The following is a 26,595-nucleotide window of genomic DNA, read 5'->3' as shown; positions in this document are numbered from 1 at the left end:
CAAGCATTAGTTTAGGTCAACATTAGACATTCAAGCATTAGTTTAGGTCAACATTAGACATTCAAGCATTAGTTTAGGTCAACATTAGACATTCAGCATCGACGCGTGAACAACTGCGATAGGTAAGCTGCCAAGTTGTTCTGAAACATTCAATTCTTATTACGTAATTAAATATTTTAAAGTGTGACTTTTAAAACTAAATTACCGCTTGCTATAAATGTTCTTTCGATATTGTTTTATTCTATATTGGCATGCCATTGTCATGCTGCCCATCTCATATAACTGACCGCTGGCTGACCGCAGGGCCCCATTTGCTGTAACAGTTGAGTAATTTACGATGTCTGCGTCCTTTCATTCCGTCTCAAATGCCGCTATCGGAACTGTTGCACTCCACATTTGAGCATGGTCGTCTTTAGCAGGTTCTTGATGAACTACTATGAGGCTGATAAGTAAATGCCGGGCATACCAATTAGTGGAAAATAAAAAGTATAACCAATTAATATATCAAAAATTCGTAGAAGTTGTACAATTTATGCACATTAATATTTGATTTTTTTTCTAAATTTTCCTGCAACTTTTCTGATACACAGTTGGAAAAAATTTTTGTTCCTGCCCGCAGATTGTAAATAAATAGCTTGATTGGCATGAAAAATGATTGTTATCTAAATTAAAAGCCGAGCAAAGGTGTGAAAAGGAGGGTGCTATAAGAGTGTCATTCACGGATGGTCTAATTCCGAACTCGGCTTATTGGGCGAACTCTTATAAATAAATATTCACGCACCTCCCATATTAGTTATCATTACATACTCGTATTCTTTTTTACCCGTTGCAGTGCAACGGGTTAGGCATTTTTAGCGCGATTTTTGGGTCGGAAAAAAATCGGTTTTCCGATGCCGACCGCTAAAAATGGATTTCAGATTCGTAATCTACACCCCAAAAAACATATAATTAAAAAAAAAAACACCCTTTTTTTTGGATGTAGTTAATCTGCAATAATACCAAAGAAGGAGGCATTGCCAATACTGCAATAGCCAACGCTGATGTGTGCTTACTGTGCTATTGTGTGGGGTTGTGCATCTACTTCAACTCATACCTAATAAAAAAAATTCCTTTGAATCTGAGTTCTGACATCGATGCTAGGAGTCTGTGCTGGAAAGTTGAAAAAAGGTACCTATGTTGATACCGCTATTTCCTTATTGGTGCCTGACTCAGACTGCATGGATTAGGTAGGCCTATCATTTTCTATATAACTACCTACACTTGATTCTACAATAGAACCAATCGTATTCAGCCAGTTTTATTATAAATCCACTTTTTAGCAATGACCTTAGCTTTCTTACCAAGTTAGTTACCATTTTTGGAACCACAAGATTCCACTTATGTCAGTCATCGTGGCAAAGCTGCCAAAGCAGAGATTTTTAGACTCTTCCTCAAGTTCAATTTTGAGGAGTTCTAGAAGAATACAAAGTCAAAGTATAAATAGTAGATAAGCTGGACTGCTGGAGGCCTGGAGCTACATGGATGTGTCTCCAAAGCTCCAATAAGCATCAAACATCAAGTAGATAAGCAATTTACCAATACCAGCAAGGTATCATGGATTGGATAGCAGTGTCCAGTCTACTGTCCAGCAATGCTGGTGCCAGTGAAAATTTTTTTAACTACACCTAATACAAAGTCAACACTCAACAGTGTCAATGACATAATTGACATTATTACACTAGGCCTAACTTGGCCATAGCACTTGAGTTGCCACTTGCCAGGTTTCAAAATAAATGATCTATTTGTTAAAAAAAAATTAAGCCACAGCCCACAACTAGGCTAACTGGCATAATCAAAAGAGCTTATCATTTAATCTGTAGCAGCTAAACCCTGAAAATTGTATTCTGTCCAGTATTATACAGTTTATACCAGGTATATTAGGTATATTATAGTGATGAGCAGCAAGTCAAGTGCAGCTAGTGCAGGATCTGCAGATATTGCACTAGCTGCCTTATTGCCTGCCTATGTCGCCAACATGTGTCATTGATATTATCTTCTGTCTAATTATTATAATAAAAGTGTACAAGTAACACTAACAAGAACAAGTGAGCTGCAAGATTACAATTATTGAAAATAGGTCAATTTGGAGCTGCAAGACTAGATTACTGAAGTAAGTAGGAGTGTAGGACAATTCCAATCTTGTATCGAGGCTCAAGCCTAACAATTTTTAAATTTTGCCCATTTACTGGTATCTCAGAATGTGACCAAGGATTCCATGTCAGCCAAAACAGCATTGAACAAATCTACCAAAACTTCCAAGGTAGCCTACCAGTAAATAACATAAAAAAAATCACTAAATAGCTAACTTATTAGCTATTAACTCTATGTTGATCACAGTATCCTAATGCAGTAGACCTAAAAATTGAGAGTTGATAAGAGAAGGACAATCCTAACCAGTTTCATTTAATATGTATCTTATATAGGTATAGTATATTGTTGCAAGGTTTCTTGTGATGTGATGGAGTTTTGGTACTAAAATTATTTATTTGTATTAATAAAATTCTTGTGCTTAATAAAGATTTTTGGTTTATTTGTGTTTCAGAACAGATACAAAAAAAAGTAATTTCAAAATGATCAAATGTGAAAATTGAATGCCCCCAATTTATTCAGTATCCTATTGCTTCAAAACTGCTTGGTGAGTAAAGCTAATAAATTTTAGTTCTTTGAGTTTGTACTTGGGATTTTTATTTGGTTCTTGCTAAATTTATCATAGTATCATTTGCTTATTTTTTCTGATATTTTCTCAAACTGTAATTTTTTGTATGCATTTCTAGTAAAATTCCATTGCCCATTTCTAAGTGCGACTGCCAGCGAGCCAAAGCCTCGCCACCGCAGCTCAGTTGTTAAGGCAGGTATTAATTATCAGCCAACTTGATAAAGATAAAAGATTAGGGAGGAGTGGAAGTTATCTTATCGCCGAGGTCATAGGTTTTATAAAACATTTTCACCGCGTATACGAAACACTGAAGATCTTTTCTCTAGCAGTAAGAACTGTTACTTGATTATAAATAACATCACTGTTATTAGTCACGTTTTTTGAAGTTCAATAATGGTGCTTAAACGTGTTCTTTTGACTACTAACAAGATTTTTATTAGGAAGCGCAATGTTACGAGTAAGTTAAATGGCATTTTATTTAATTGTGTTCAGCTAAGGGTCAATAAATTGAACTGCGATTTGTCTAGAGCAAAAACCGATTATTGTCATTTAACCTAACCTATTCTAGCCTAACCTTATATAATCCCGATTTCACATTAAAATCACTTGACTGCGTAAATCGCAAATTCCACAAGAATTTAAAACAAGTAAAATAGCCAGAAAATTTACCCTTTCTCTATACGAAAAAATGTTTCTATGTCCAGCTCCATCATTAGTTTAAAATCATTCCAGACACGCAAAGTCAGCTAGAGAAATAAAATTCACATTGAAGCTTCTCCTAAATTGACAAAAGATAAGAAAAGGGTAACAGGCCTATATATTTACAATTTCAATGGGATAGGAGCTAAACGTAAAATTTAAACGAGGTTTTTGTTTGAAAATATACAGGGATTCTATAATTCGTAAGCCAGAAGCACCGGTCGTGGAAGCCAGAACTCTAAAGCCACTATCGGACACCGGGACATTGCACTGCTCGGCATGGACGCGCACAGCTGAATGAGGAGGATGCGCAAGCAGGTTTCCCGTTCTATAACTTCTGCCTTATGCTCCCCTCATTCATATTCCTCATATCTTTCCTATTCCTCTCCACATTCCTATTCCTCCCCACATTCATATTCCTCTGCACATTCCTATTCCTCCCCACTTGCCTGTTCCACCCAACCTTTCTATTCCTCCCCACCTTTCCATTCCTCCCTCCTTTCAAAACCAGAGTCCTGCCACACACCTCCGCTCCTGTTCCCCACGGCTCAGAAATTTATTTTTTTGTATATCATTCGTTAACCGAACGGCTCGTTGCCACGAATGTATTTAAATAACTTTACCGACTGAAACTATAATTTTATGGCTTTCTTCATTGTGCGAACGTCTTTTCACGCAGACAAATATTTCAGTAAGAAACTAAGTGATCGTAGTTGCGAATATTCATGACCAGTCTGAATGCTGAGAATGGACCGGTGGACACAGTTTGCAGTTCACTGAATTTATTCGGTTGGCAGTGTTGGGACTAGCACCCGACCACATTTACTTATTGTTTGACTCTAACTCAGGGGTTTTTAAGGCCAGGGAAAGAAGAGTTATGCCAATAGGAACAGGTTGAAATTAACTAGGGCGGCTTGATGTAATTGGTCGGTTAATGACAACAAATTTAAGATTGCCAGAGTTTATTGTTAGCTCACGTGACCTGCTCGATGATGGTGGCCACGTGGGGAACTGGGAGACCAGGGCACGTGGTGATGACGAGGTGTCAGGAGCACGTGGAGATGACGAGGTGTCAGGAGCACGTGGAGATGACGAGGTGTCAGGAGCACGTGGTGATGACGAGGTGTCAGGAGCACGTGGTGATGACGAGGTGTCAGGAGCACGTGGTGATGACGAGGTGTCAGGAGCACGTGGTGATGTTGTAAGAGTGGGCATAGTTTGTAATCTACCTCAAATGAATGTTGCCAACGGAAGCGGATTCTTCTAGACTCTTTGCATCAATATAGTATTAGTTATGTAGCGAGATCCGATACAGCAGCGCGAGGTTTCGCTATCAGCAAAACATAAGCCCCAGTCTTCAGTGAAGATGAGAAATTTTCTCGGTAACACCTGCATGCTGTCAGGCACCGACCTACCTTTTATATCTCTTCACTTAGCTGCTACATTGATTGCGTATGTCACCTTCAGTGACATCACACATTAGCGGTCTATGCGGTGCCTTCAGCACCGATAAGTCAGTCACCACACAGCCTCTCAAGCCACACGTTTTCTGGCTGGAGCTAAAGCCCGGCTTACATCACCTCGCTTTGTTACGCGTCCGTAGCATAAATATGATATCCGCAACTTTTTTCACTGTGTCTTTCAGACCACCTTGACTGTTTTAGACCACTTTAAAGAACTCTGTCCCCAGGAAATAATACATTAATTCGCCAAACGCATGACGATTGAACAATGCCGAAAGTTTTTAAAATAGTAATAAAAATTTTATGCTTAAATTAGTGTATTCCATGCTCCAATATTCTCGTACAGCCTCTCGGCCGCGTCACTGCCCTGTCAGACGCTGCAGCCGAAATTTAAACTCAGTTCGCCCATTAAGCCGAGTTCGGAATTCGAGCATCCGTGAATGGCACACAGCACCTTCCTTTTCAAACCTTTACTCAGCTTTTAATTGAGATAACCATCATTTTCCATGCCAATCAAGCTATTTATTTACAAACTGCTGGCAGGAACAAAAAAGTTTTCAATTTTTCAACTGTGTATCAATAAAGTTGAGATGAAGGAAAATTTAGAAGAAAACCAAATATTGATATGCATAGTTTGTACAACTTCTACGAATTTTCGATATATTAGTTGGTTATACTTTTTGTTTTCCACTGATTGGTATGCCCGGCATTTACTTATCAGCCTCATTGTAGTTCAGCAAGAACCTACTGAAGACGAGCATGCTCGAATGTGGACTGAAAATACCGAATACCAACAGTTCCGATAGCGGCATTTGGGACGGAATGAAAGGACGCAGACATCGTCAACTACTCAACTGTTACAGCAAAAGGAGTCCTGCGGTCAGCCAGCGGCCAGTTGCCAGAAAATGCGTGTAGCTAAGATATCACCAGTCAAATACGACAAGCTCGAGAGTATCAACTACCCGATGTGAGGAGTGAACACAGATTTCACGCCGTTGTCCCGAATACGAAGGCTGGGGCGAAGAATATGAAGGTTCAATGCGTTCATTGATGGATCGAAGAATGATGGACCGACCAACACCTGCGTGAGCGTGGGTGATGGTAATCAGATTGAAGACATGACATAGCATAGCAATGACATGACAAAATAGCATCAAACAATATCGAAAGAATATTTATAGCAAACGGTAATTCAGTTTTGACTGTTACACTTTGAAATATTTAAAACAGTTATATGAATTGAAATCCAGAGAAGAAACGGTCAGCTTGCTCCTGCAGTTGTTCACGGGTCGATTCTGACTGTCTAATGTTGGCCGAAGCTAATGCATGATTGACTAATGTTGCTAACTAGAGACCTATAAACAGAATTTACAATTTCTATATTACCATATATAAGTAAGTAAATGTATTTTTGAAGTTGACAGAATTTTTTATTATTATCAAATTACACTAATATTATTCATGCTTGGAAATCGATACTATTTTTTATTTAATACTTTACACTTGAATAATAGATAACATTGAAGTGAATATAGTTGAATTTTATCTAATAATGTTGAAGCTACAAAAATGCACACGAAGCTACAAAAAGAAAATGGTTCTCAACGAGTTTGGAGATTAAAAAAAATAATTATGACGTTCACAAGAAATTATAGTGCGAGTTATGAATTCTAGTCACTAGACGCTAAGATTTTACACCGATTTCTGGTCTCAGAGATTTCAGACTTAGCAGCTCTACTATGAAGCGTTTTAATAGGCTATACCAGCAGTGGGTGAAGTCGCGGTACTCGTACTGTACATTTGGCTGCAGGGTCTACACACAGGGGAGAGTCAGTTGCGTTGGAAGCAAAAGCACGTGTGTGAATTGCGTTCCGTCAAATAACCGGTTAATTTTGCAACTTAAATTTGTACACCACTTGAAGTTAAACTTATAAAATCATTGTGTATTCCACCATAAATTCATTTTATTTTCATTAGAAAAACCCAACTGGCTTTCTCCCACAAAGGTTTGCCGGTCCTTTTTTTTCTATTTTTTTTCCTCCTTTCTCCTACTTTTGTTATTATTTATTTATTTGTTATTTCTTATTCCTCTCTTTTCATTGTTGTTATACTTAATTGCATTTAAAAGAACTGCATCTAGAGGCCTAGACGCTTCCTGCTATGGCAGATGAAGCAAGGCTGGCCTCTTCATCCATTAACTTGAGCAGTTCCTGTGATGCCGGACATCAGTCTGCATGCCTCAGGGATTCTTTTACAAATATTCCTTCTGACATTGATCTTGCCAGCAATGATAAAGTGACAGTTGCAGGCTGCAAAAAGCGAGCACGTGAAGGTGATATCATAGGGACAGCCAATGATGGTGAGGATGTTGAAGCACTTAACTTGGCTAAAAAAATTGCCTCCGAGTACCCCAAAGAAAGTGGCATGATAGAGACAACAGATCAGATTAATATGTTTATTGACAGTGAGCAATCTTTTGATGAGACAGCAGATCATACAAGCGTGGAATTTGGGGCAAGACGTCATAAACGCGTCACTCCAGCAATGAATGCCACGCTCATGAGCCAGGGAAGAGGCTGCACTATTCTTATTAAACCAATTGGCCCTAACTCAGCTACTTTTCTACAAAACCCTGTGAACCTTGCTCAAGGTATTAGAGGTTCAGCTTTTGGAAAATTTACAAATATTAAGGTGCGCACCAACCCTAAAAGAAACCTAGCAGCTATTGAGTTTGATGCAATTTCCCCAGCTGACATGAACCATCTATTGCAAGTTTCCAAAATAGGAAAGTGGCCAGTGAAGTGTTACCAGCCTGGGACAGACATCACAGTAAGTGGAGTCATTGGCCCTGTTCATCAATCTGTAGATGTATCAGAACTGCTAAATTCAGCAAAATCAGGATCTATCAAAATTCTGCAAATGATAAGGCTCCCTCGTGTACGACAAGGTGTAAGAGAGGAATCAGCTGCTGTGAAAGTAGTTTTTGCCGGGCAGAAGATCCCAGAAGCAGTTTATGTAGATTTTTTACGGTTTCCTGTTAGACCTTTTGTATCATATACTATGACATGTTTTCGATGTCAGGGCATTGGGCATATTGCCACTGGTTGTACTGAAGCTAAGAGATGCCTCCTTTGTGCTGGCCCACATGACAGGACTGAATGCCCTGAAAGCGCAGGTACCACACGCCGCTGTGCAAACTGCAGTGGACCCCATACAGCAAATGCTCGAGAGTGCCCCGTCATTGCTAGCGCCAGGGCTGTAGAAAAACTGAGAGCAACAGGCCTCACTTATGCAGAGGCAGCAAAGAGGGTAAAGAATCAATCCTCGGCCCCCGCCAATCGTGGTAGTGAATCTTTCCGGCACCCAGCACCAGCTGTTCAAGTAGAACATCAAAGTACAGAGAAACTCATTGTAGGGCCGCAGCCCCCTCAAACAGCTTGCCACCCTGAGCTTGCGGATCAAGGCCTGAGACGATCAGTAGTGACTGCTGAGATTCACTGCACTCAAGGTTCGTACTACCCTACTCAACCCTCGCCACAGGCATCATCACAAGACTCTTTCACTAATAGCTCTTTGCCCATGACTGAATCTGCCAATCAGCAGGAGGTAACCTCTCAGGCTGCATCTGCTATAGTCCCACCTAACACCACTGATTTTAGAGCTATACTACGAGAGGAATTGATTGAGAGTGAGTGTCGAATGGAGAATCTCATTACAGCAGCTCTCCGAGAATTCTCCTTGAAAGTTGGAAGAATCTTGCATGAGGCATTTTCCTTGAATCTGGCTAGGGAGGGGCAAAAGGAGAGATCCCTTCTTCTTGTGAGCCTCCTGAGGAACAACTTTGGTCAAACTGTAGGTGATGATCTGCTAAATGAATGGTTGCCAGCAGGCACTGCAAGAGTTTCTCAAGACCCCATTTTGCAGCCTTGTGTGTTGCCTGCCTCTCCTGGCCCAATAATAGATGTTGCTATGCTCACAAGTGAATCAGAAAAGAGTCTTTGCAACAGTAAGAAGCAAACAGGATCCCCTAATGGCAAGAAAAAACAGCATGCTGCTGCCAGCTTGGCAAAGAGATCAACTGGAAGAGGAGTTACTAAGAAACTTTGCAAATGAATCCTCCAACAAGTATTCGGCGTTCAGCACCATCAGAGCAGAACCTAACAATCATTCAATTCAATTGTCATGGACTTCAAAGCAAACTTACAGAATTTAAGCTCTTCATTTACACCCAGAAGCCAGATGTTGTCTGTTTATGCGAGACTTGGCCTAAAACCAGAGAACCCCGATTTGTGGGCTATCAGTGTTACTGGAGCCACCGGATTGGAGCAGCACGGGGGGTTTGGCTGTTTTGGTGCGCAGTGACATAATGTCCAGCCCTCTCCCAGTGTCCTGTATTCCTGCTGGAAGCCTTGAATTTCAGGGTGTGCAGGTCCGCTTATCTCTTGGCATGGTCAACATTGGCAACTTTTACAATCCAGGTGCTAATATTTCACAGCTGGAGTTCAGATCAGCATTTTCTCAATTTGACTTCCCATGCATAATTACAGGAGACTTCAATGCTCACTCTTTGACCTGGGATGCTCCTGGACGACAAAATCAATCTGGCCAGTCTTTGGAGGGAGCTGTTGACGACTTGAATCTGTGCATAGCAAATGATGGTTCATTCCCAACATACATAGACAACAGAACTGGTACAACGTCTTGCTTGGATCTATTCATACTGTCACCTGATCTCCGTCCCTGCTCTTTTCTAAGCAGAGGTACGGACATGGGAAGTGACTATTTTCCTATACGCTGTACTGTTGGAGTAGAAGTTGACCGAGCCTCAGAGGACATACCACCTCGTTGGAAGCTTTATTCTGCAGACTGGGCCAGCTATCGCAGGATTTTATACGAGTCAGAGCAGTCATTCCCAGGGCCTGAAACAGTAGAGGACATGTGCTCCCGTATAACAAAAAGCATCTCAGCAGCAGCCTTGACAGCCATTCCACAGTCCTCTGGCAAGCGCCATTATCACTTCTCAACCCCATGGTGGGACGAAGAATGCTCGGTTGCAGTTTCTCTACGTAGGAAAGCCGAAACAAAACTGTGGCGTTCTCCAACTCCAAAAAATTTGATAAATTATAAGCGTCTAGAGGCCAAGGCACGCTGGATTAAACTCCAGAAGCAGAAATCAAGTTGGGAAGAATTTGTTGGCTCAATGTCTGCCACCACAACCACCAAGACTACTTGGAGCAAAATCCGAAGTATTAAAGGCAAATCCTTACCTTTTGTACCCTCACCACCCCTGCAAAATTTAGCTAATTCAGATGACCTTTCAAAAGCCACTGCATTTAGCCAGCATTGGGCTCCCCTCTCCAACCCACAACCTGTTCCGGGAAATGTACTGGCTGTGGTCACTCGTCTATCACAGCTAAGAACTTTTAATTCTGAACCTTTTATTATGGATGAGCTTGACTTGGCTTTTCAGGACCTCAAAAACACTGCCCCAGGTCATGATGGAGTGATGAACATCTTCCTTGAGAAGCTGCCACCTACTGTCAAAATTGAAATATTCTCCCTGTTTAATGTCTGCTGGTGTACGGGAACAGTCCCGGAAACCTGGAAGCAGGGCATTACCTGCCCCATCTTGAAGCCAGACAAGGATCCAACAGTAGTGACGAGCTACAGGCCTATTACCCTTCTTCCATGCCTTGGAAAATTGATGGAACGCCTGGTGCTACGCCGCCTTGAGCACTTCTTGGAAAGTAATCTTCTTCTCCCTCAACTGCAATTTGGTTTCAGACGAGGTCGCAGCACCATCAGTGCTTTACACCTTTTGAAGAACGAAATAGTAAGGTCCATGAAACAACAAGAGTACTGTATTGTGGTGTACCTTGACCTTCAGGGAGCATTTGACAAGGTGTGGCACCAAGGCCTCCTTTACAAGTTGGCTTGCCTAGGGGTGACTGAGCAGATGTTGGTCTGGCTGTACAACTATCTAGAGGGCCGCTCAACACGGGTTCGAGTTGGCACATGTTTATCCCAGCCCACAATAATGACAGTTGGAGTTCCACAGGAGGCAGTGCTATCCCCAGCACTTTCCAATGTAATGCTTTCGGATGTGCCATCTTCCCCAGATGTGCGCCTCATTGGGTATGCAGATGACCTTACTCTCTCTGTTCACCAGTGCTGAAAACCCAAAAACAGCACAGCGGAACATGCAGTCTTACCTTGACCAATTTGAAGTCTGGTGCCACCACTGGCATTTCCTCCTAAACCCAAACAAATGCAGGTATCAGTTGTTCTCTAATTGCCGAATTCTTCCACAGATCTCTCTACTGATTTGTACTCGGCCAGTTGCTTCTACACAGCATCAGCAAGTTTTGGGTGTCACTTTTGATTCTCCACGCCTGAATTTTGCAGCCCATGTCCAATCGGTGCGAACAGAGTGCCTTAGGCGCCTGAATGTGCTGAGAGCATTGAGTGCCCTGAGGTGGGGTGCTTCAAGTCATCTGCTGAGGCGAGTATACATTGCATTTATTCGTAGCAAGTTGGAGTATGGCTGCAGTGTCCTTGGAGAGCTCCCAGCTACACGTATGAAGCTCCTGAATGGAATACAGAACAGTGCATTGCGCCTAATCCTTGGTGCCCGTTGCACCTCACCAATTTTGTCATTGGAGACGGAATGTTTTTTACCTCCTCTTTGTCTTCGTTTTCGCTTCCTCGTCATGAAATGGACCCTACGATATTTATACTTGCCTGAGCAGAGCTCATTGACTAGTCTACTGGGGCTTTCTCAGGGTGGTGCATCAATCAACAGCCATTTGCAGCACAGGCGCAATCTTTGTTTAATGATCATGGACTCACACTTCCACAAAGAGTAGGCACCCCTGCCTTCTCTCCCTTCCCGCCAAACATCTCACTGTGTGGGACCATCTGTCTGGATCCAGGAGCGGTGCTCTCAGTGTCTCTCCATCCTGGCTCTTCCTCTGCTCTACTAGCTCATAGGTTAGAATTTACCTACCCTGACCATGTTCAGATCTACACAGATGGTTCACGCTCAGCTGATGGCTCAGTTTCCGCTGGTGTATATGTTCCGTCACTGTCACTGGCAACAGGTTGGCTACTGTCACCAACCCATACAATAATGGGAGCAGAGTTGTTCGCCATCTACAAGGCACTGGAATTAGTCCTAAGTCGTAGAGATCTTCAAAGCCGCCCAGTGGTTATACTTACAGACTAAAAATCCTCCTTGTATCTTATCAGGAACACTCGGCGCCCCAATTATGCTTCAATAGTCTAGAATTCAAATGCTGCTTTTACAGAAAGGGCTAACTTCAGTCTCCCTCTGCTGGGTGAAGAGCCACAGTGGAGTGAGAGGCAATGAGATTGCTGACCAGGTTGCTAATCTTTCTCATAGCGCTGACAGATCTTCTCGTTCAATCCTGTGCTTTGAGGAGTTAATGTGCCAGTTAAAGCAGTCATTCCTCACCCAATGGAAGGAGCACTGGAACAGACAGGTTGCAGAGACTGGCAGTGGCCATTTTCGACTAACTCTTGAAAACTATATTGATCACATTGACTACAGCTGCCTCAGTCGGAGAATGCAGTGTGCAGTGGCCCGTTTGCGCCTTGGCCACGCGGGCGTTGGTGCACACCGGGCGCGCTTTGGGATGGCACAGGACTCAATCTGCTCTGTTTGTCGCCAGGAGGACACCATCTCGCATTTCATGCTTGATTGTGTTAGATTTGCAGGTCCTAGAGCAGCCTTTCCCACCGCATTGGCTAGCATAGGAGTCCCTTGGAACCTGAACACAGCCTTAGGAGCTGAGATCCCTGCAGCACAACGCCCTTTAGTATTTTCTTATCTATCACAATTTTTATTGCAGACTGGCATGGTGAATCTACTATGACGGAGAGCGATTTATTCATATAAATATATAAAAAAACTTGTAACTTGCCAGAATATCTACCTTGCAACAGGATCATCTCCGGGCACAAGCAGCTTTTGGCTGTGAGGCTTACAGCAAGTGTGGACTGCATTGGTCCATAGTGTGTTGGAGGCATCCTAGTCTAGCAGAGCTTCGAGTCTGCTGCTTTGCTTTTTCTTTCTGACAGAGAACAGGCTGGTGGGCGCATTTGTCGCCACAAGTCTTAACCCCAACTATAAAAAAAATCCACATTTGGTCCTATCGTATCTTATCCCACATATCAAATGGTCCTGTCTTACCCACAAATGGTCCTCTATTAGCCTACAGTTTATCAAAAATAGTTTTTAAATGAATATATTATTGTGCAGTACATGGAGTATATTGGTCGAAATTTTTATCTTTTGCTCAAACTTCATTATAACTTGGTAGCTTTTTTGATTAGAGAAATTTAGTGCACTATTTTAAATTGCATCAAAGGGATATAGAAAATAGGGATATCTCTTCCCATTAGTGAGCTGCTGAACTAGTATGTGCAAGATTGGCTGGGGGAAAAATCATTGTGTGAAACCTGAAAAATAATTACCTATGATCACAACTCGGTGAGAGGGCATGAGCTATGTTTGAAGAAGTGCACCACAAATGCAGTTAGCAAGAAAACACATGACGTCTGACACTTAAGTTATTATCCATTGGTTTTATTAACAATTTTATACATTTTTCAGACAATGACACTAATGGAATATACATGAAGCATTTAGCAGTGCTCTACAATGAACCAAAGCCGACCCACTATTACTATGCTTAACAAAGTTTTCTTGTGACAAAAACTCCAATGTGACAGATATTAGAGTTGACTTCCTACAACACAAAACAGAAACAAGTGGTTGTTTAATCAAATAATGTGTTTCTAGATGGATAATGTTGAATATCAGATTTGTACTTTCATTTAAAACCTTGTAACATAAGAATTACCAGTTGGTCCTGTCTTACCCCAGCCTGGTCCCATCTTACCCCAATGGGGTATGGGTAAGATGGGACCAGCTCACTTTTTTTAATCTGTACAGAAAACTATGTTAGATGCAAAACGTCTGAGTTTTAACTTAGAAGCCCATTGCATAACTTCACCTTGACCTTGTGATAGGTTTAAGGTTTTATAGTTATTCATGGTATAGATGCTATAGGCTTGTTAGTGATTTCGGTCCTGTCTTACCCCATCTGACTATATATAACAAATGTGTTGGCAACATCATGGAATTGTAGGAAGTGGTTGGTCATCGAGATCCACCAGGATGGCCGGAGCGCTCCAGCACTACTCACTTGAGGAGCTGGTGGGATGCATTTTGAATGCCCTCCTAGAATGCTATTTGTAAAGCGCGTGTCACTTATTTGTTAAGGAAAGCACAGTGCAGGGTCCGCTCCTATTTTTGGCCATAGTGCCATAGCAGATAGTTTTTTAGACTCTTCCTCAAGTTCACTTGTGAGTCCTATAAGTAGACCAGATCACCAATAAAGTATCAAGGATACCAGCATTACCATGCATAAGATATTGTTTAAATCTTGAGTACATGAGGAAATTAAAAGTGAACAGATTCTAAAGAATCTGTGGTTTGCTACTATGTTTTTGGCACCATGCTCCTCAATGTATATGATCATTTAGAATGCCACAATGGTTGGCAATGTCTTCTGAAAATATAGATTTTGATGCTAATGTGATATCAAAGATCTTCAAACATTTGCCTACTCCCTGCACGCTGCTCATTGGATGGTTGAAGTAGCAATATGGCAAAAGCATAATGAAAATATATTTTTAAGCTGGGTGGTGTCTGGTGTGGAAACATATATCTTTAATTGTAGCGTATAAACTGCAATCAAATTTTTTGTTCTCAGTTTACAGATAATATAAAGTAATGAAAATTATTCTACATTATTAATAATGATGATTATTATTTTAAAGAATACAGTAACTTAAATAATCATTACCTATTTTATTATACATGATTACCAGGATTGGAATTTTCTTACTTGTTTTGTTAATAATTAGATAGGAGGTACTAGGTAATTCATCTGGCAGAAATCTCACAGTTCCGGAAATGGCAGGAAACCTCTAGTCATGGCACTAGAAGTAGATGTTTTCCATGTTTGATGATTACTTCATTGTTGATCATTATCATTATTTTTTTTATTAGACATTATTTATCCATTATTGGTTGCTGTCAATGCTGTGCACAATTTCTAGTCTGTACAGTAAGGCCATTTATGTCAAGTTCTTGGCTCAAGGTTTCTATGATCCCATATTGATGTTGTACTATCATGCATGCATAGTGACAGCTCCAATAAGAAACATCAGAGTCATTGTTAGATCACCATCATGAAGATTAGTATCAAAAGTGACATTTTTCATAAATTTGTAATCCAGAGGCTCTTTCATGACAAATGGATAGCAGGTATATAATTCATTCACTAGAACCTTGCTGCTAAAAAAACGGCAGGAAAGCTTATGTTGCAGCTCTGTGGGTATGCATATATATATTCAATGCATGTAATTGAGATTTCACATGCAATGTGCATATCTCAATCATTTGTCATTTAGATCATAAATTGCCAAGTACAAGGATTTTTGATGATTTCCACCTGCCTTAATTGTACCTCAGCTACATTGGACATTAAATTTAGCAACCTTTGTTGTGCTACATTTTGCAGTCTTGTCTGCTATGGCCAGACTATTTATGACACAATATAGGTCAAAAAAGACAAATTCATTGCACCAAAGACATCAAGATACTCATTTATACCTATAAATCAATAGTTTGTGATTAGACATATTAATTTAAGGTTGTTGATGTAGAGCTTGAACAGATGCTGATAGTTTGAGCTGAAAGTCAATACTTTACAGTCTTGTCTGCCAAGATCCTACCATGGCATATTTGTACAGATTGTCAGGTCAATGTCGTCAGGTGCGTACTTGCCTGTACCAGGCAAGTACCAGGCCCAGTTTGTGAAGTAGCACACCACTATGTAGTTCTCTGGTATGGCGAAATAAAATTTGGAAATTATGCCCACTTTTCATGGACTTGCACTTAGATTTGAGCTAAAAGTTTGTCATCCTTGACCTCTATCATCTTACTCTATTGTTTGGATTGCTGTAAGCAATCTTGATATATTGGTTGATTTGCAATCAATTAATTGTAAGTCAATCATGATTTGCAATGAAAAGAGCCCCAAGGAAAATATTTTACTGGTAACATTGCACTCAACAATTGTTATTTAAATTTCAGTAGTTATCATGATAACAATCCATAAAATTACCAATTGAATAAAAATACATTAACATCAATCACTGAGATACAAAATTTTTAAAATAACCTTATTTTGAAGCTGCAATATTTACATAAGAAGCGTCAGTTTTCTGATATTAGATCTCTTCATAAACTACCAGCAGAAGAACCAGATGGAATAAAATAATAATAATAATAAATGCAAGGAAAGTATGCTAAATCAATATTATACCACTAAACTTATTTGGATGCCCAATAAACTTTGTCAAATGACTAAAAAATGCAAAGATAATGGCTTGAGATGTATGAAGTAATACCTTGTGATAGGGTGGAATGGTGATCTATTATTTGATATCAACTTATCTCCCTTGCTCAGTTTAAAAATATTTACAGTTAAAAGTGTGAACTCCAGATTGAAGTATTTGATATGTAGCTATTCCTTTAATTCCTTGATTTAAGAAGAGCTTGCACCACGCCTGATGATGATTGATAAGATGTGCAACTTATTTGAAAAAATAATGTAAATAATGTAAAAAAGGGTAAAAGTATAAAAAATATAACTCGGTACTCGCTGCAGTGAGTGACAGAGAGCGCATTTTCTCGTTGACAAAAATTTGAGGTCACGGACGGACGGACGGACGAACGGACAGACAGACAGACAGACGGACGTGGCGAGCACAATAGTGCATTTTTTCCATTAATGAGAAAATGTGCTAAAAATAGTAAAGCTCTATGCAAGGGTTGGGATGTCAAATTTCTATCATAATATGAAAACCCTTATAAACGTCTCTAAAATAACTTTATTTCTTGCATGAATTTTGTGTCCGTTTGGTTGGTATTGAAATTCTGATATGACTGAATAAATCTTTTGTAAATTAGATTTGTTCCTTATCATACATATCTTCTAAAGTAACTATATCAATGACTTTTTTCTATTATCTCTGCATAGATTAAAGATGTTCAATGTCAATTTTGAACTTTTCCCACTGAAATGGCATTAAAAATTTGCATAGATGAACTTTGACCAATTTAATTGAACAATTTTCACACAAGTAGTGTTATTCTTTGAAAATTGTAAAGTGTGCTCCACTGTGAGAAATATCTACCATACTAGGAAAATTATAAAGCTTGCTACACTTCAAAACCAAACTTGATGATGAAAATTTTTGTCGGGATTAAATTAACAGAAAATTCTTTTACAGGAAAATGACCGACACTTGCAGCATGGCAGCCATGCGGGGCAGTGACCGGTCAGCAGCGGCTGAACTCTTCTTCAAGACAGGGAACTTGGAGAGTGATGATGCGGGTGATGTCATCATTGATGAGGACATGCTTGAGAATCCTGAAAACTCGGATGATGAGGTGAGTGATGATGTGGGTGATGTCACCATTAACGATGACATGCTTGACAACTCTGATGATGGGTGAGTGATGATGTGATGATGTCATCATTGGCAAGGACATGCTTGACAACTCTGATGATGGGTGAGTGATGATGTGATGATGTCATCATTGACAAGGACATGCTTGACAACTCTGATGATGGGTGAGTGATGATGTGATGATGTCATCATTGACAAGGACATGCTTGACAACTCTGATGATGGGTGAGTGATGATGCGGATGATGTCACCATTGACAATGACATGCTTGACAACTCTGATGATGGGTGAGTGATGATGTGATGATGTCATCATTGACGAGAACATGCTTGACAACTCTGATGATGGGTGAGTGATGATGTGATGATGTCATCATTGGCAAGGACACGCTTGACAATGCTCACAACCCTGACAATGATGTCTGTTGCTGTAGTGTCAGTTGCATAGTATATAAAATCTATAATGATAGCTATTGATGAAAGTATATACATCAGAAGTCCTATTGCTAAGAAATAGGCCTCTTTCTAACGAATGTTTTAATTCTTTATAATTTGTATGTTAGCTTCTATTATAGTTCTTCATCTACCTGCTATAAACCTTTATATCATATGAATATTTGAGTATTATTGAAATAAATACTTGAAACCTATTTTGAAACTGGTTTCTCCTTTGATTACTTTGTATGTTTCTTCTACCATTTTGAGATTAATTTTATTTTTTTATGCAATGATTATTTATTTTAAATTATTTTACTTGTTTTATCATATTAATTATCGTCTTACAAATTTGTTCATCTGTAATGTAGAACAATAATGATCTTATTTTCAATGTATTTTTGTGGCATATATTTCATGCATCCTTCTTGTCACTATTATGTTCTGTTGACTTTATATTTTAAATTGTGAGCAGATTGAAGACTTGTGAATGTCAAGTCCTGCTCACATATTTATCCCATTGTAACAATATTCTGTTTCTATACATCACATCTATTCAGGAGTTCAGATTTTGAATGTCAAAACACTGATAATTAACAATAATAAACCGTTGATGCTAACCATCCACTGACCTATAATCTGTATTGCAGATCCTTGAAGGTGAGATCCTCCTTGAAGACGTACAGGCTCTGATGGATGAAGAAATGGCAGAAGCCAAGGAAAAACAGAAGCAGCAACAGCAGCTTCTGCTTGACGAAGAAAGTATCACTGACAAAGATTTTGTGGACAGCCAAAACAACCATCAAGATAGTGACCCTAGAATGGAAGACTATTATTCTGACTCAAATGTTAATGGTAAAAATGTTCAGAAGGACCTTAATGCATCTAAAAAGTTTTGCTGCAATGATTGCGGGTTCAGTACAAATCAGCAAGCTGAGCTGTCCATACATGTGGCAACCAACCATCCCACTACAGAAGCTTTTGATTGTACAGAATGTGAGTTTACTGCACCAACGGAGGAAATCCTTAACAAGCACATGCAAGATTTGCATCTCAAGTTGAAACCATTTAAGTGTAAAGGATGCAGTTATGTTTCATCACAGAGAGTTCTACTTGATAAGCATATTATGCGCTTCAATCTTGGTCTGAAGCCCTTCAAGTGCATGCAGTGCGACTTTGCAACTATTTGGGAGTCATGTTTGGTGACGCATATCCAAGTCATCCCTCTCACAGACACTCCATTACAGTGTGACCAATGTGGATTCAAAGCCATGCATCAGTAAGAACTTAAGTCACATGTTGACCAGGTCCATCGTTCTCCTGAGGTTCTTATGTTTAAATGCAGCGAGTGCTGTTGTAAAGCCCCCAAGAGCTCCACCATTAGGATCCACGAACGCATTGTGCTCCACAAAGAGCAAACTTACTCTTGTCAAGAGTGTGATTACATCACCAAAACCCCGGCTGACCTCAAGGCTCACCAAATGACCATCCACGAGAGTATCAATCCTTTCAAGTGCCCGGATTGTTCTTACACGTCACTGAAAATCTCGCAGATCAAGAAGCATCGTGACAACGTCCATTTCAGGAAAAAGCCTTTCAAGTGCGACAAGTGCCCCTACTCAGCGCCCACCAACTCTCACCTCATGTCCCATGATCGCTCTGTGCACATGGGCATCAAGCTGTTCAAGTGCCATGAATGCAGCTATGCCGCCTCCCTCCAGTCGGGACTCGAGCGCCACATAAACGCCGTGCACTTGCGACTCAAGCCATTCAAGTGTCCTGACTGCAATTTCTCTACCTCAACTCCATCATACGTTGAAAAGCATCGCAATACCGTTCACTTGGGACTCAAACCCTTCCACTGCAACGCATGTTCTGTGCGCTGTGCCACGCAGATTGATCTTGAAAGACACATCAACTCGGTGCATCTCAAACTTAAACCTCATAAATGCCCGCGATGTTCGTTTGCTTCTGCCAAGAAGTCCTACCTCTCCAAGCACATCAAAGCCATCCACTTGGGGCTGGAGCCGTACAAATGTTCCTCCTGCACCTTCACCTCACTCACACAGTCTGCGCTGACCAAACATCGCAGCATCGAGCACAACTAGACCGTGCCCAACTACCTCCTCTAGACAACCAGACCGTGCCCCACTACCTCTAGACAACCAGACCGTGCCCTGCTCCCTCCTCTAGACAACCAGACCATGCCCCATTACCTCTAGACAACCAGACCGTGCCCCTCTACCTCTAGACAACCAGACCGTGCCCCTCTACCTCTAGACAACCAGACCGTGCCCCGCTACCTCCTCTAGAGTCTAGACAACCAGACCGTGCCCCACTACCTCTAGACAACCAGACCGTGCCCCGTTACCTCCTCTAGACAACCAGACCGTGCCCCGCTACATCCTCTAGACAACCAGACCCTGACGCTGCATTTTCTTATTATTAATTTTATTCCTGACGCATTAAATGAAGCTGTAATTAAACTGATGAGATTTTGTGGATGATTTAAAGCCATAAATGACATTTCCATTGTAATTAATATTCATATGATATTTTCTGTATTTAATTTAGAGTAGTTTACTATTTTAGAAATTATACTATTGTTCCTCCTGGTAAGTACTTGTACTAAATAGGACCTAGATGATGGAATAGTACGAGTTTACTAGAACTTCAAGTAACTTTTGTGCTGTGAAGTATACTTCGTTCATGTGAGTGATACCTAGAAATCAACTTCTCTAGATGCAAAAGACTATTTTTCAACATTGCTGTTGTTGCTTTAGAAATAATTTCTTCTCTGATTGAAAGGCTAAGATTTTTAGGAATTTTTTCTCTGGGAAATTTTTATTTGCCCTAAGACAATTTTTGTCTAGGGAATTGTTTTTTCTGCAGGAATTTTTTCTCTAGGAATTTTCTTTTTCTATGAATTTTTTTTCACTCTAGCTATGATAATTTTCTCTAGTCATTACGATTTGGCGAACTGTTTTAAGTGCGATCCATCTTAATGACCATCTAGAGACACTCTATATTTTTTATAAAGAGCATTTCCCTCTCTAGAAATATATTAATAAACTCTGCTTGTTACAATTGCCTCTGAAATTACCGCCCTGGATGTTGTTATCTCGGTCTTAATTGTTTTGATAAATTATAACTAATTAAGCATTTCAATGTAATTTATTTAATCATTTTCACCGCCAGCCTCAAGTCAGTGGCTTGAATTTGTCAATTTAGAGACAATTCCAATTGCTGCCTTTAATGTTAATTAAAAACCTGATTGTGAAAGTGTGTTTAAATGCATATTTGGTTTAAATTAATAAAATATTCTGCTTAATCCTTTCTAGTGTTTTTTTGTGTTATTTAATTTTCATGTCCAGTGCAGATGCTTCATGATATTGAGGTAGGTTTAGCATTAGGTATAATTGTAGGCTATATTGAATAATATAGTCTACGGACCATAACAGCTTCTGGAAGGAATAACATTGCGTACAATTGTAGACTATGTTGTATAATATTGTCCAAATTGACATTTCTTCTCGCTTCGAGTCACCGACATGTGGAACAACCTCCCTGATGACATCGTTGGCGCTCCAAGTATGAACGCCTTCAAGAACAGACTAGATAAAGCTATGTAAAAATATATGTTCAGACTTGAAATGCCTAGCACCATATCGAACCCGGCGGAAGTCTAGTAGCTATTTCAAACTATCGTCAGTCATGAAATGATCCGGTCAAATGACACGATTTTAGAAAAGTAAGAATCGGCGACAGGTCACATCAGGCCTACACTTCAGCGCCGACATCACTATGCTGTGCTATGCTACAATTATAAAGAGGTCTCAAGTATTCACTATTCAACTGTTTTATTGCATTTTTCACTACGCTGAAAAATTCCTTCACTGTTTGACAAAAAATTTCAATGTCTGTGAAATAGTTAGCTATTATCATTCATTTATAGAGACAATATATTTATCATGCGTACGCGTAAATGACTATGTGAAACATTTTTCATACAAACAGATATGACATAATTAAAATAAGTTTATGGCTACGAAATATCAATGCACTTCAATTATCTTTCCAACGAATCGATGGGTATTACAAAATAGACAAATTTGCCTTGATAAATCAAAACAGAAAACCCTGAGTACGGGGAACTAACTTAAAAAGAAACCCGTACGTGAGGTTGCTTAACATTTGCTTTAATGTAAGTTTCCATGCACCGGTGCCACTACATGTTTTGTTTTTTTGTCGTAATACCGATTTAAAACTGGTCGATATTAAAATACTGAGCTAGAAAGACGGTTAGGAGAACCTGCTTGAGTTCTGAATGTGCCAACTCTGGACAGTTTCTGTGACCGTACAGCATAAGGCCCCATCATCTTGTACATACATACAGCGGTTTCAGCGTTTATTGGGCCGTAGTACTGTCGCCGATTCTTAACATCACAGAACATTCACAGCTTGTTGCGTTCTCGAACTCGCAACTCACTGCTACAATTCTGCTGTGCTTAACCGCTCGGCCCCCTCGCCGATTCTGACCAGAAATTGTCGCAGATAGTTGAGATCAAACCCGTAACCCTCTGCTCCAATCCTGGTGCTCTGAACTGTAACCACTGGGCCACCATGTAGGGTACCACTTGGCTCCATTAATTAATTATAATTAATAGTAACATGGATGGTGTCTCATAATTATGGTGGCATGACAACGTTACCATAAACTATCAACGTAATGCGTCCTCTGTGGCCTGTGGCCTCAAATTAAAGAACTATTAAACGTGCACTTGTAACCTTATGACATCATCTCTGACGTCACCGTCAGCTGGATACCGCACGTCTGACGTCGACGATGAATGTTTATAAATGAATAAGAATGAATGAGAGGCTTGCATTTTCCGTTATTAGTTTTGTTAATGTTCGGGCCCATCGGTGTGAATAACATTAGGGAACTCTTCAGTAAATTGAAACCAATTTTTTAATAAATTCCATAAATAAGGAATACTGGAGGCCATCGTAAAATATAATTTACTCTGAGTTATGTAAAATTATTCAAAATAAACGAAGACATTAGAGCCATAATTAGTTTTCGAATGAAACATCTATTGTTGAAATACATACAAACAATAAAATTTACATATTTAATGTTAGAGACGAAATATATTCAAAGTTCAAAGTGGGAAAATTTTCTATACATCATGCACTTGTATCTACATTATTTATACCTGAAATTGCGTCATGTTATCAGTATCCATGTACATATTTCGACTCGCATTATGTCTATAGTTATTAAAATGATAGTAAAATCTTAAAAGATTTTTGGTGGCCGAAAGGCCAATAGAGCTGAAGAGAGATGTTTGAGATATTGTACTTTTTGTTTGAGAGATTGTGCTATTTTTGATTGTACTATACTAAAGTTATTATCGAGTAAGGGAATAAAATGCATTCTCTTTTCACCGATAAAAACTGAGGATGGAGAAAGGAGGAAAGAATGTGAGTTCTATGAGATAATATAAACAGGTTTTTCTTTGATTTACATTTTTGAAATATTATCCAAACGACAGGGTTGTCTAATTAAAGATATATAATCATTCCAAGCAACGTCTGAACTCGATATGAAAATGCCTGCCAAACTATAACAATATCAATCAAAATGTAGTTATATTAAATTTTTTGGTACAATAATAATAATAATTTGGTTTAATAATATAACTTCAAAATGCCAATCGAACTCGAATGAAAATGCCATCCAAACTATACCAAACTACACCAAGCTTCGTCTAGTCTGTTCTTGAAGGCGATCATACTCGGAGCGACAACGATGCTATCAGCTATAGGGAGGCTGTTCCACATGTCGGTGACTCAAAGCGATAAGAAATGTTGTCGCATGGCTGTGTTACAACGCAGTTTTTTAGTTTATAGCCGCGGCCCCTGGTGTTGGTTCTTGTTTCAAATTCTAGGATTCCTTCTGGGAACTTGTATAAACAGTGGGTATACTTGTATACTTCAATGAGGTCACCGCGCAGACGTCGAAAACAGAGGATTGGAAGCTTCGTAATCTTTAATCTTTCTTTAAAAGGCTTGGCTTTTAATCACAGAATTATCTTTATTGCACGTCTTTGAACACTCTAGACCAAATTTTTGTCCTTACCTAGCTGTGGTGGCCACACGACGTTTTCAAACTCCAGGTTCGGACGCACGACAGCGACAAACAACAGCTTCATCGCTTCAGCATCTATGTACTCGTAAGAGCGTCTGATCAGTCCAAGTCGTTTATTGGCTTTATTAACTTGAGCTTCAATATGCTTATATTATTTCAACTCATTGTCGACATTAACTCCTAAGTCTTTTTCAATTGTCGACTTCAACATCATCACTCTGTCGTTGCAACCGTGTCTTCTCATACTGTAATCTTGCTGTTCTTGTTCATGTCACGCATGATGGCGTGGCTCCGACGCCGCCCCTCCTGTGAACGCTGAAGGGCTCTTTTTGGACGAAGAAGGCGTGTTATCGCGCCACACAAAAGATATTTCCTTGTGAGACGCTATTTTTAAGAATGATGAGAGGCTTGCTCTGTGAAGAATAACAGCCTCGAGAACATTTTTCAAATTTAGACTTTCCGTTATTAGTTTTGTTAAGGTTAGAGCTCCATCGGTGTGATTAACATATGGGAAATTTTCAGTAAAGTGAAACAAATTTCATATATTCCACGCATAAGGTGATAGAAGACCCTCGCAAAATAATAAATACTGCGTGAATTGTGTAAAAATAATTCAAAATCGACGAAGACCTGAGAGCGATAATTAATTTTGGAATGAAACATTGTTGCGGGACAACTACCCTGCATATCATAAAGTTACTGGGTCTCTGCCCGGGGCCCTAGCGCTCGAGGATTAATCAAATTTGATCAGCGAAGTTACATAGGCCACAACGTATATTTGGATTACATGGAGAAACCACAGCCACGACACAAGATTTTAAACTAAATGTAGGTAGGTTCACGAGTGCAGATAATATACAGACATCATATACCGATATGAAGACATCATATACAGATATGTACAGACATTACAAAGTGGTAAGTCAGGCAAAAGTAGGCTGCCTACTAGCAATCTGCTGTTTCCCTAGACAACTATCTACGCATACTTTGTCTCGTCAGTCTTCGTTAGAGAGGTGCGGCGGCTGAAGAAAACTAATAGCGCGGCCAAAGCTGGCCCGCTGCAACATCAGCAGTTACAATAAATGTCGACAATAAAAAATATATATTTCATGTTAGAGACGAAATGTGTTCAAAGTGGGACAATTTTCTGTGCATCATCGACTCGTGTCTACATTAGTTAAACCTGAAATGGCGCTATGTCATCAGTATTCATGGACCTATGTCGGCGCACTCATGTAGTAAAATTCCTTTAGAGTTCTGCACTATCTCTGTAGTCACCAAAAGTATTTAAAAATGATCTCCGAATAATTTTTTAGCATTCCCCTGAATACTAGTGCGCCGACACCGGTCCAAGGATACTGATGACATAGCGCAAGTTTAGGTATAACTATTGTAGACACGAGTCGATGATGCATTGAAAAATTCCCCATCTGAACTTTGAACACATTACGTCTTTAACACGAAATATATATTTTTTTATTATCGACATTTATTTTAACTACTTATGTTTCATTCGAAAACTAATTATGGCTCTAATGTCTTCGTTTATTACGAATTATTATTTGTACATAATTCGGAGTAAATAATATTTTATGATGGTCTCATGCATCCCTTATTTATGAAATTTATAAAGATTGTTTCACTTTACTGAACATTTCCCTAATGTTAATCTCACCGACGTGGCCCGAACCTTAAGAAAACTAATAACGGAAAGTCTAAATTTGAAAAATGTTCTCAAGGTTGTTTTCCTTCACTATGAGTAAAGGAAAACGAGGCAAGCCTCTCATTAATTCTTATTCATTTATTATCATTCATCGTCGACGTCAGACGTGCGGTACCCAGCTGACGGTGACGTCAGAGATGATGTCAGGAGGTTACAAGCGCACGTTTATTAATATCTCGTTAAGAATAGAAATAAATTCTACATTTACTCAGTAATGTCTATAGGGTGTTTATTCTACGCGTAAATAAGTTCTGAAGGTGTTTAGTCTACGTATAATATATAAGGGTGTTTAGTCTACGCGTTCTCCAGGGAGAATGATTGGTAAATTTGATTTGAGTTTAAACTCGCAATTTACTTAAAGTTTTGTTTACCATAAGCTTGTAAATAATTTTAGGCGCGGCTGCAGAATTTTGGAACCGGGCTATTTGGTTGTGCTACGCATAACAGCAATAGAAATACCATCAGTTGATATCTATATATTATTGGACCAGTTTAATATATAACATAAGAAAACGCACCTAAAACGAATGTATCAGAAATTTTAAGAAAAGACATATAAGAACCGCACCAATAAGAATACGCTGCACCTAAAATGTGACTAAAAAAGACAGGAAAATTTGTTTATGATGTAATGGCACGCACGTGCTGGTGAACGTCCAAAAACGCTAAGAAACTGACTTGAACTTCATCACGTACAAAGTAGCTTTTTTTAATGAAGCTTTGGAAAGACCTTCAACCGAAGTATTTAAACTCGTAGCGCCTTATGGTTGCTATGGAGAACCACAAGGCCTCGGACAGGTTCCCATGGAGTTTTTCACTATTTAGGATAAATTTTACTCCATTCGTAAATGAGATGA

At 39.6% G+C, this 26,595-nt stretch overlaps 2 protein-coding genes across 2 annotated transcripts; both read left to right on the top strand.

The window, feature by feature from the left end:
- Positions 1-18,556: 18,556 nt before the first annotated feature.
- Positions 18,557-19,144, top strand: LOC125179160 (gastrula zinc finger protein XlCGF26.1-like). The gene has a single exon (XM_047884519.1). It carries the CDS (start codon positions 18,566-18,568, stop codon positions 19,142-19,144), a length of 579 nt encoding a protein of 192 aa, XP_047740475.1. The 5' UTR covers positions 18,557-18,565.
- A 48-nt stretch (positions 19,145-19,192) lies between these two features.
- On the top strand, positions 19,193-20,435 carry LOC108671629 (zinc finger protein 845-like). Its single transcript, XM_018159196.2, has one exon. It carries the CDS (start codon positions 19,193-19,195, stop codon positions 19,967-19,969), a length of 777 nt encoding a protein of 258 aa, XP_018014685.2. The 3' UTR covers positions 19,970-20,435.
- The last annotated feature ends 6,160 nt before the right edge of the window (positions 20,436-26,595 follow it).

Source organism: Hyalella azteca, unplaced genomic scaffold (assembly GCF_000764305.2).
Source record: "Hyalella azteca isolate HAZT.00-mixed unplaced genomic scaffold, Hazt_2.0.2 contig187, whole genome shotgun sequence".
NCBI lineage: Eukaryota > Metazoa > Arthropoda > Malacostraca > Amphipoda > Hyalellidae > Hyalella > Hyalella azteca.
The sequence above is the reverse complement of the archived record's forward strand: the minus strand, read 5'-3'. Positions and strand labels throughout refer to the sequence as shown.

Excerpts from the sequence above, each read along its gene's own strand:
- LOC125179160 (XM_047884519.1), top strand. The coding sequence starts at position 18,566 with ATGGCAGAAGCCAAGGAAAAACAGAAGCAGCAACAGCAGCTTCTGCTT.
- LOC108671629 (XM_018159196.2), top strand. The coding sequence starts at position 19,193 with ATGTTTAAATGCAGCGAGTGCTGTTGTAAAGCCCCCAAGAGCTCCACC.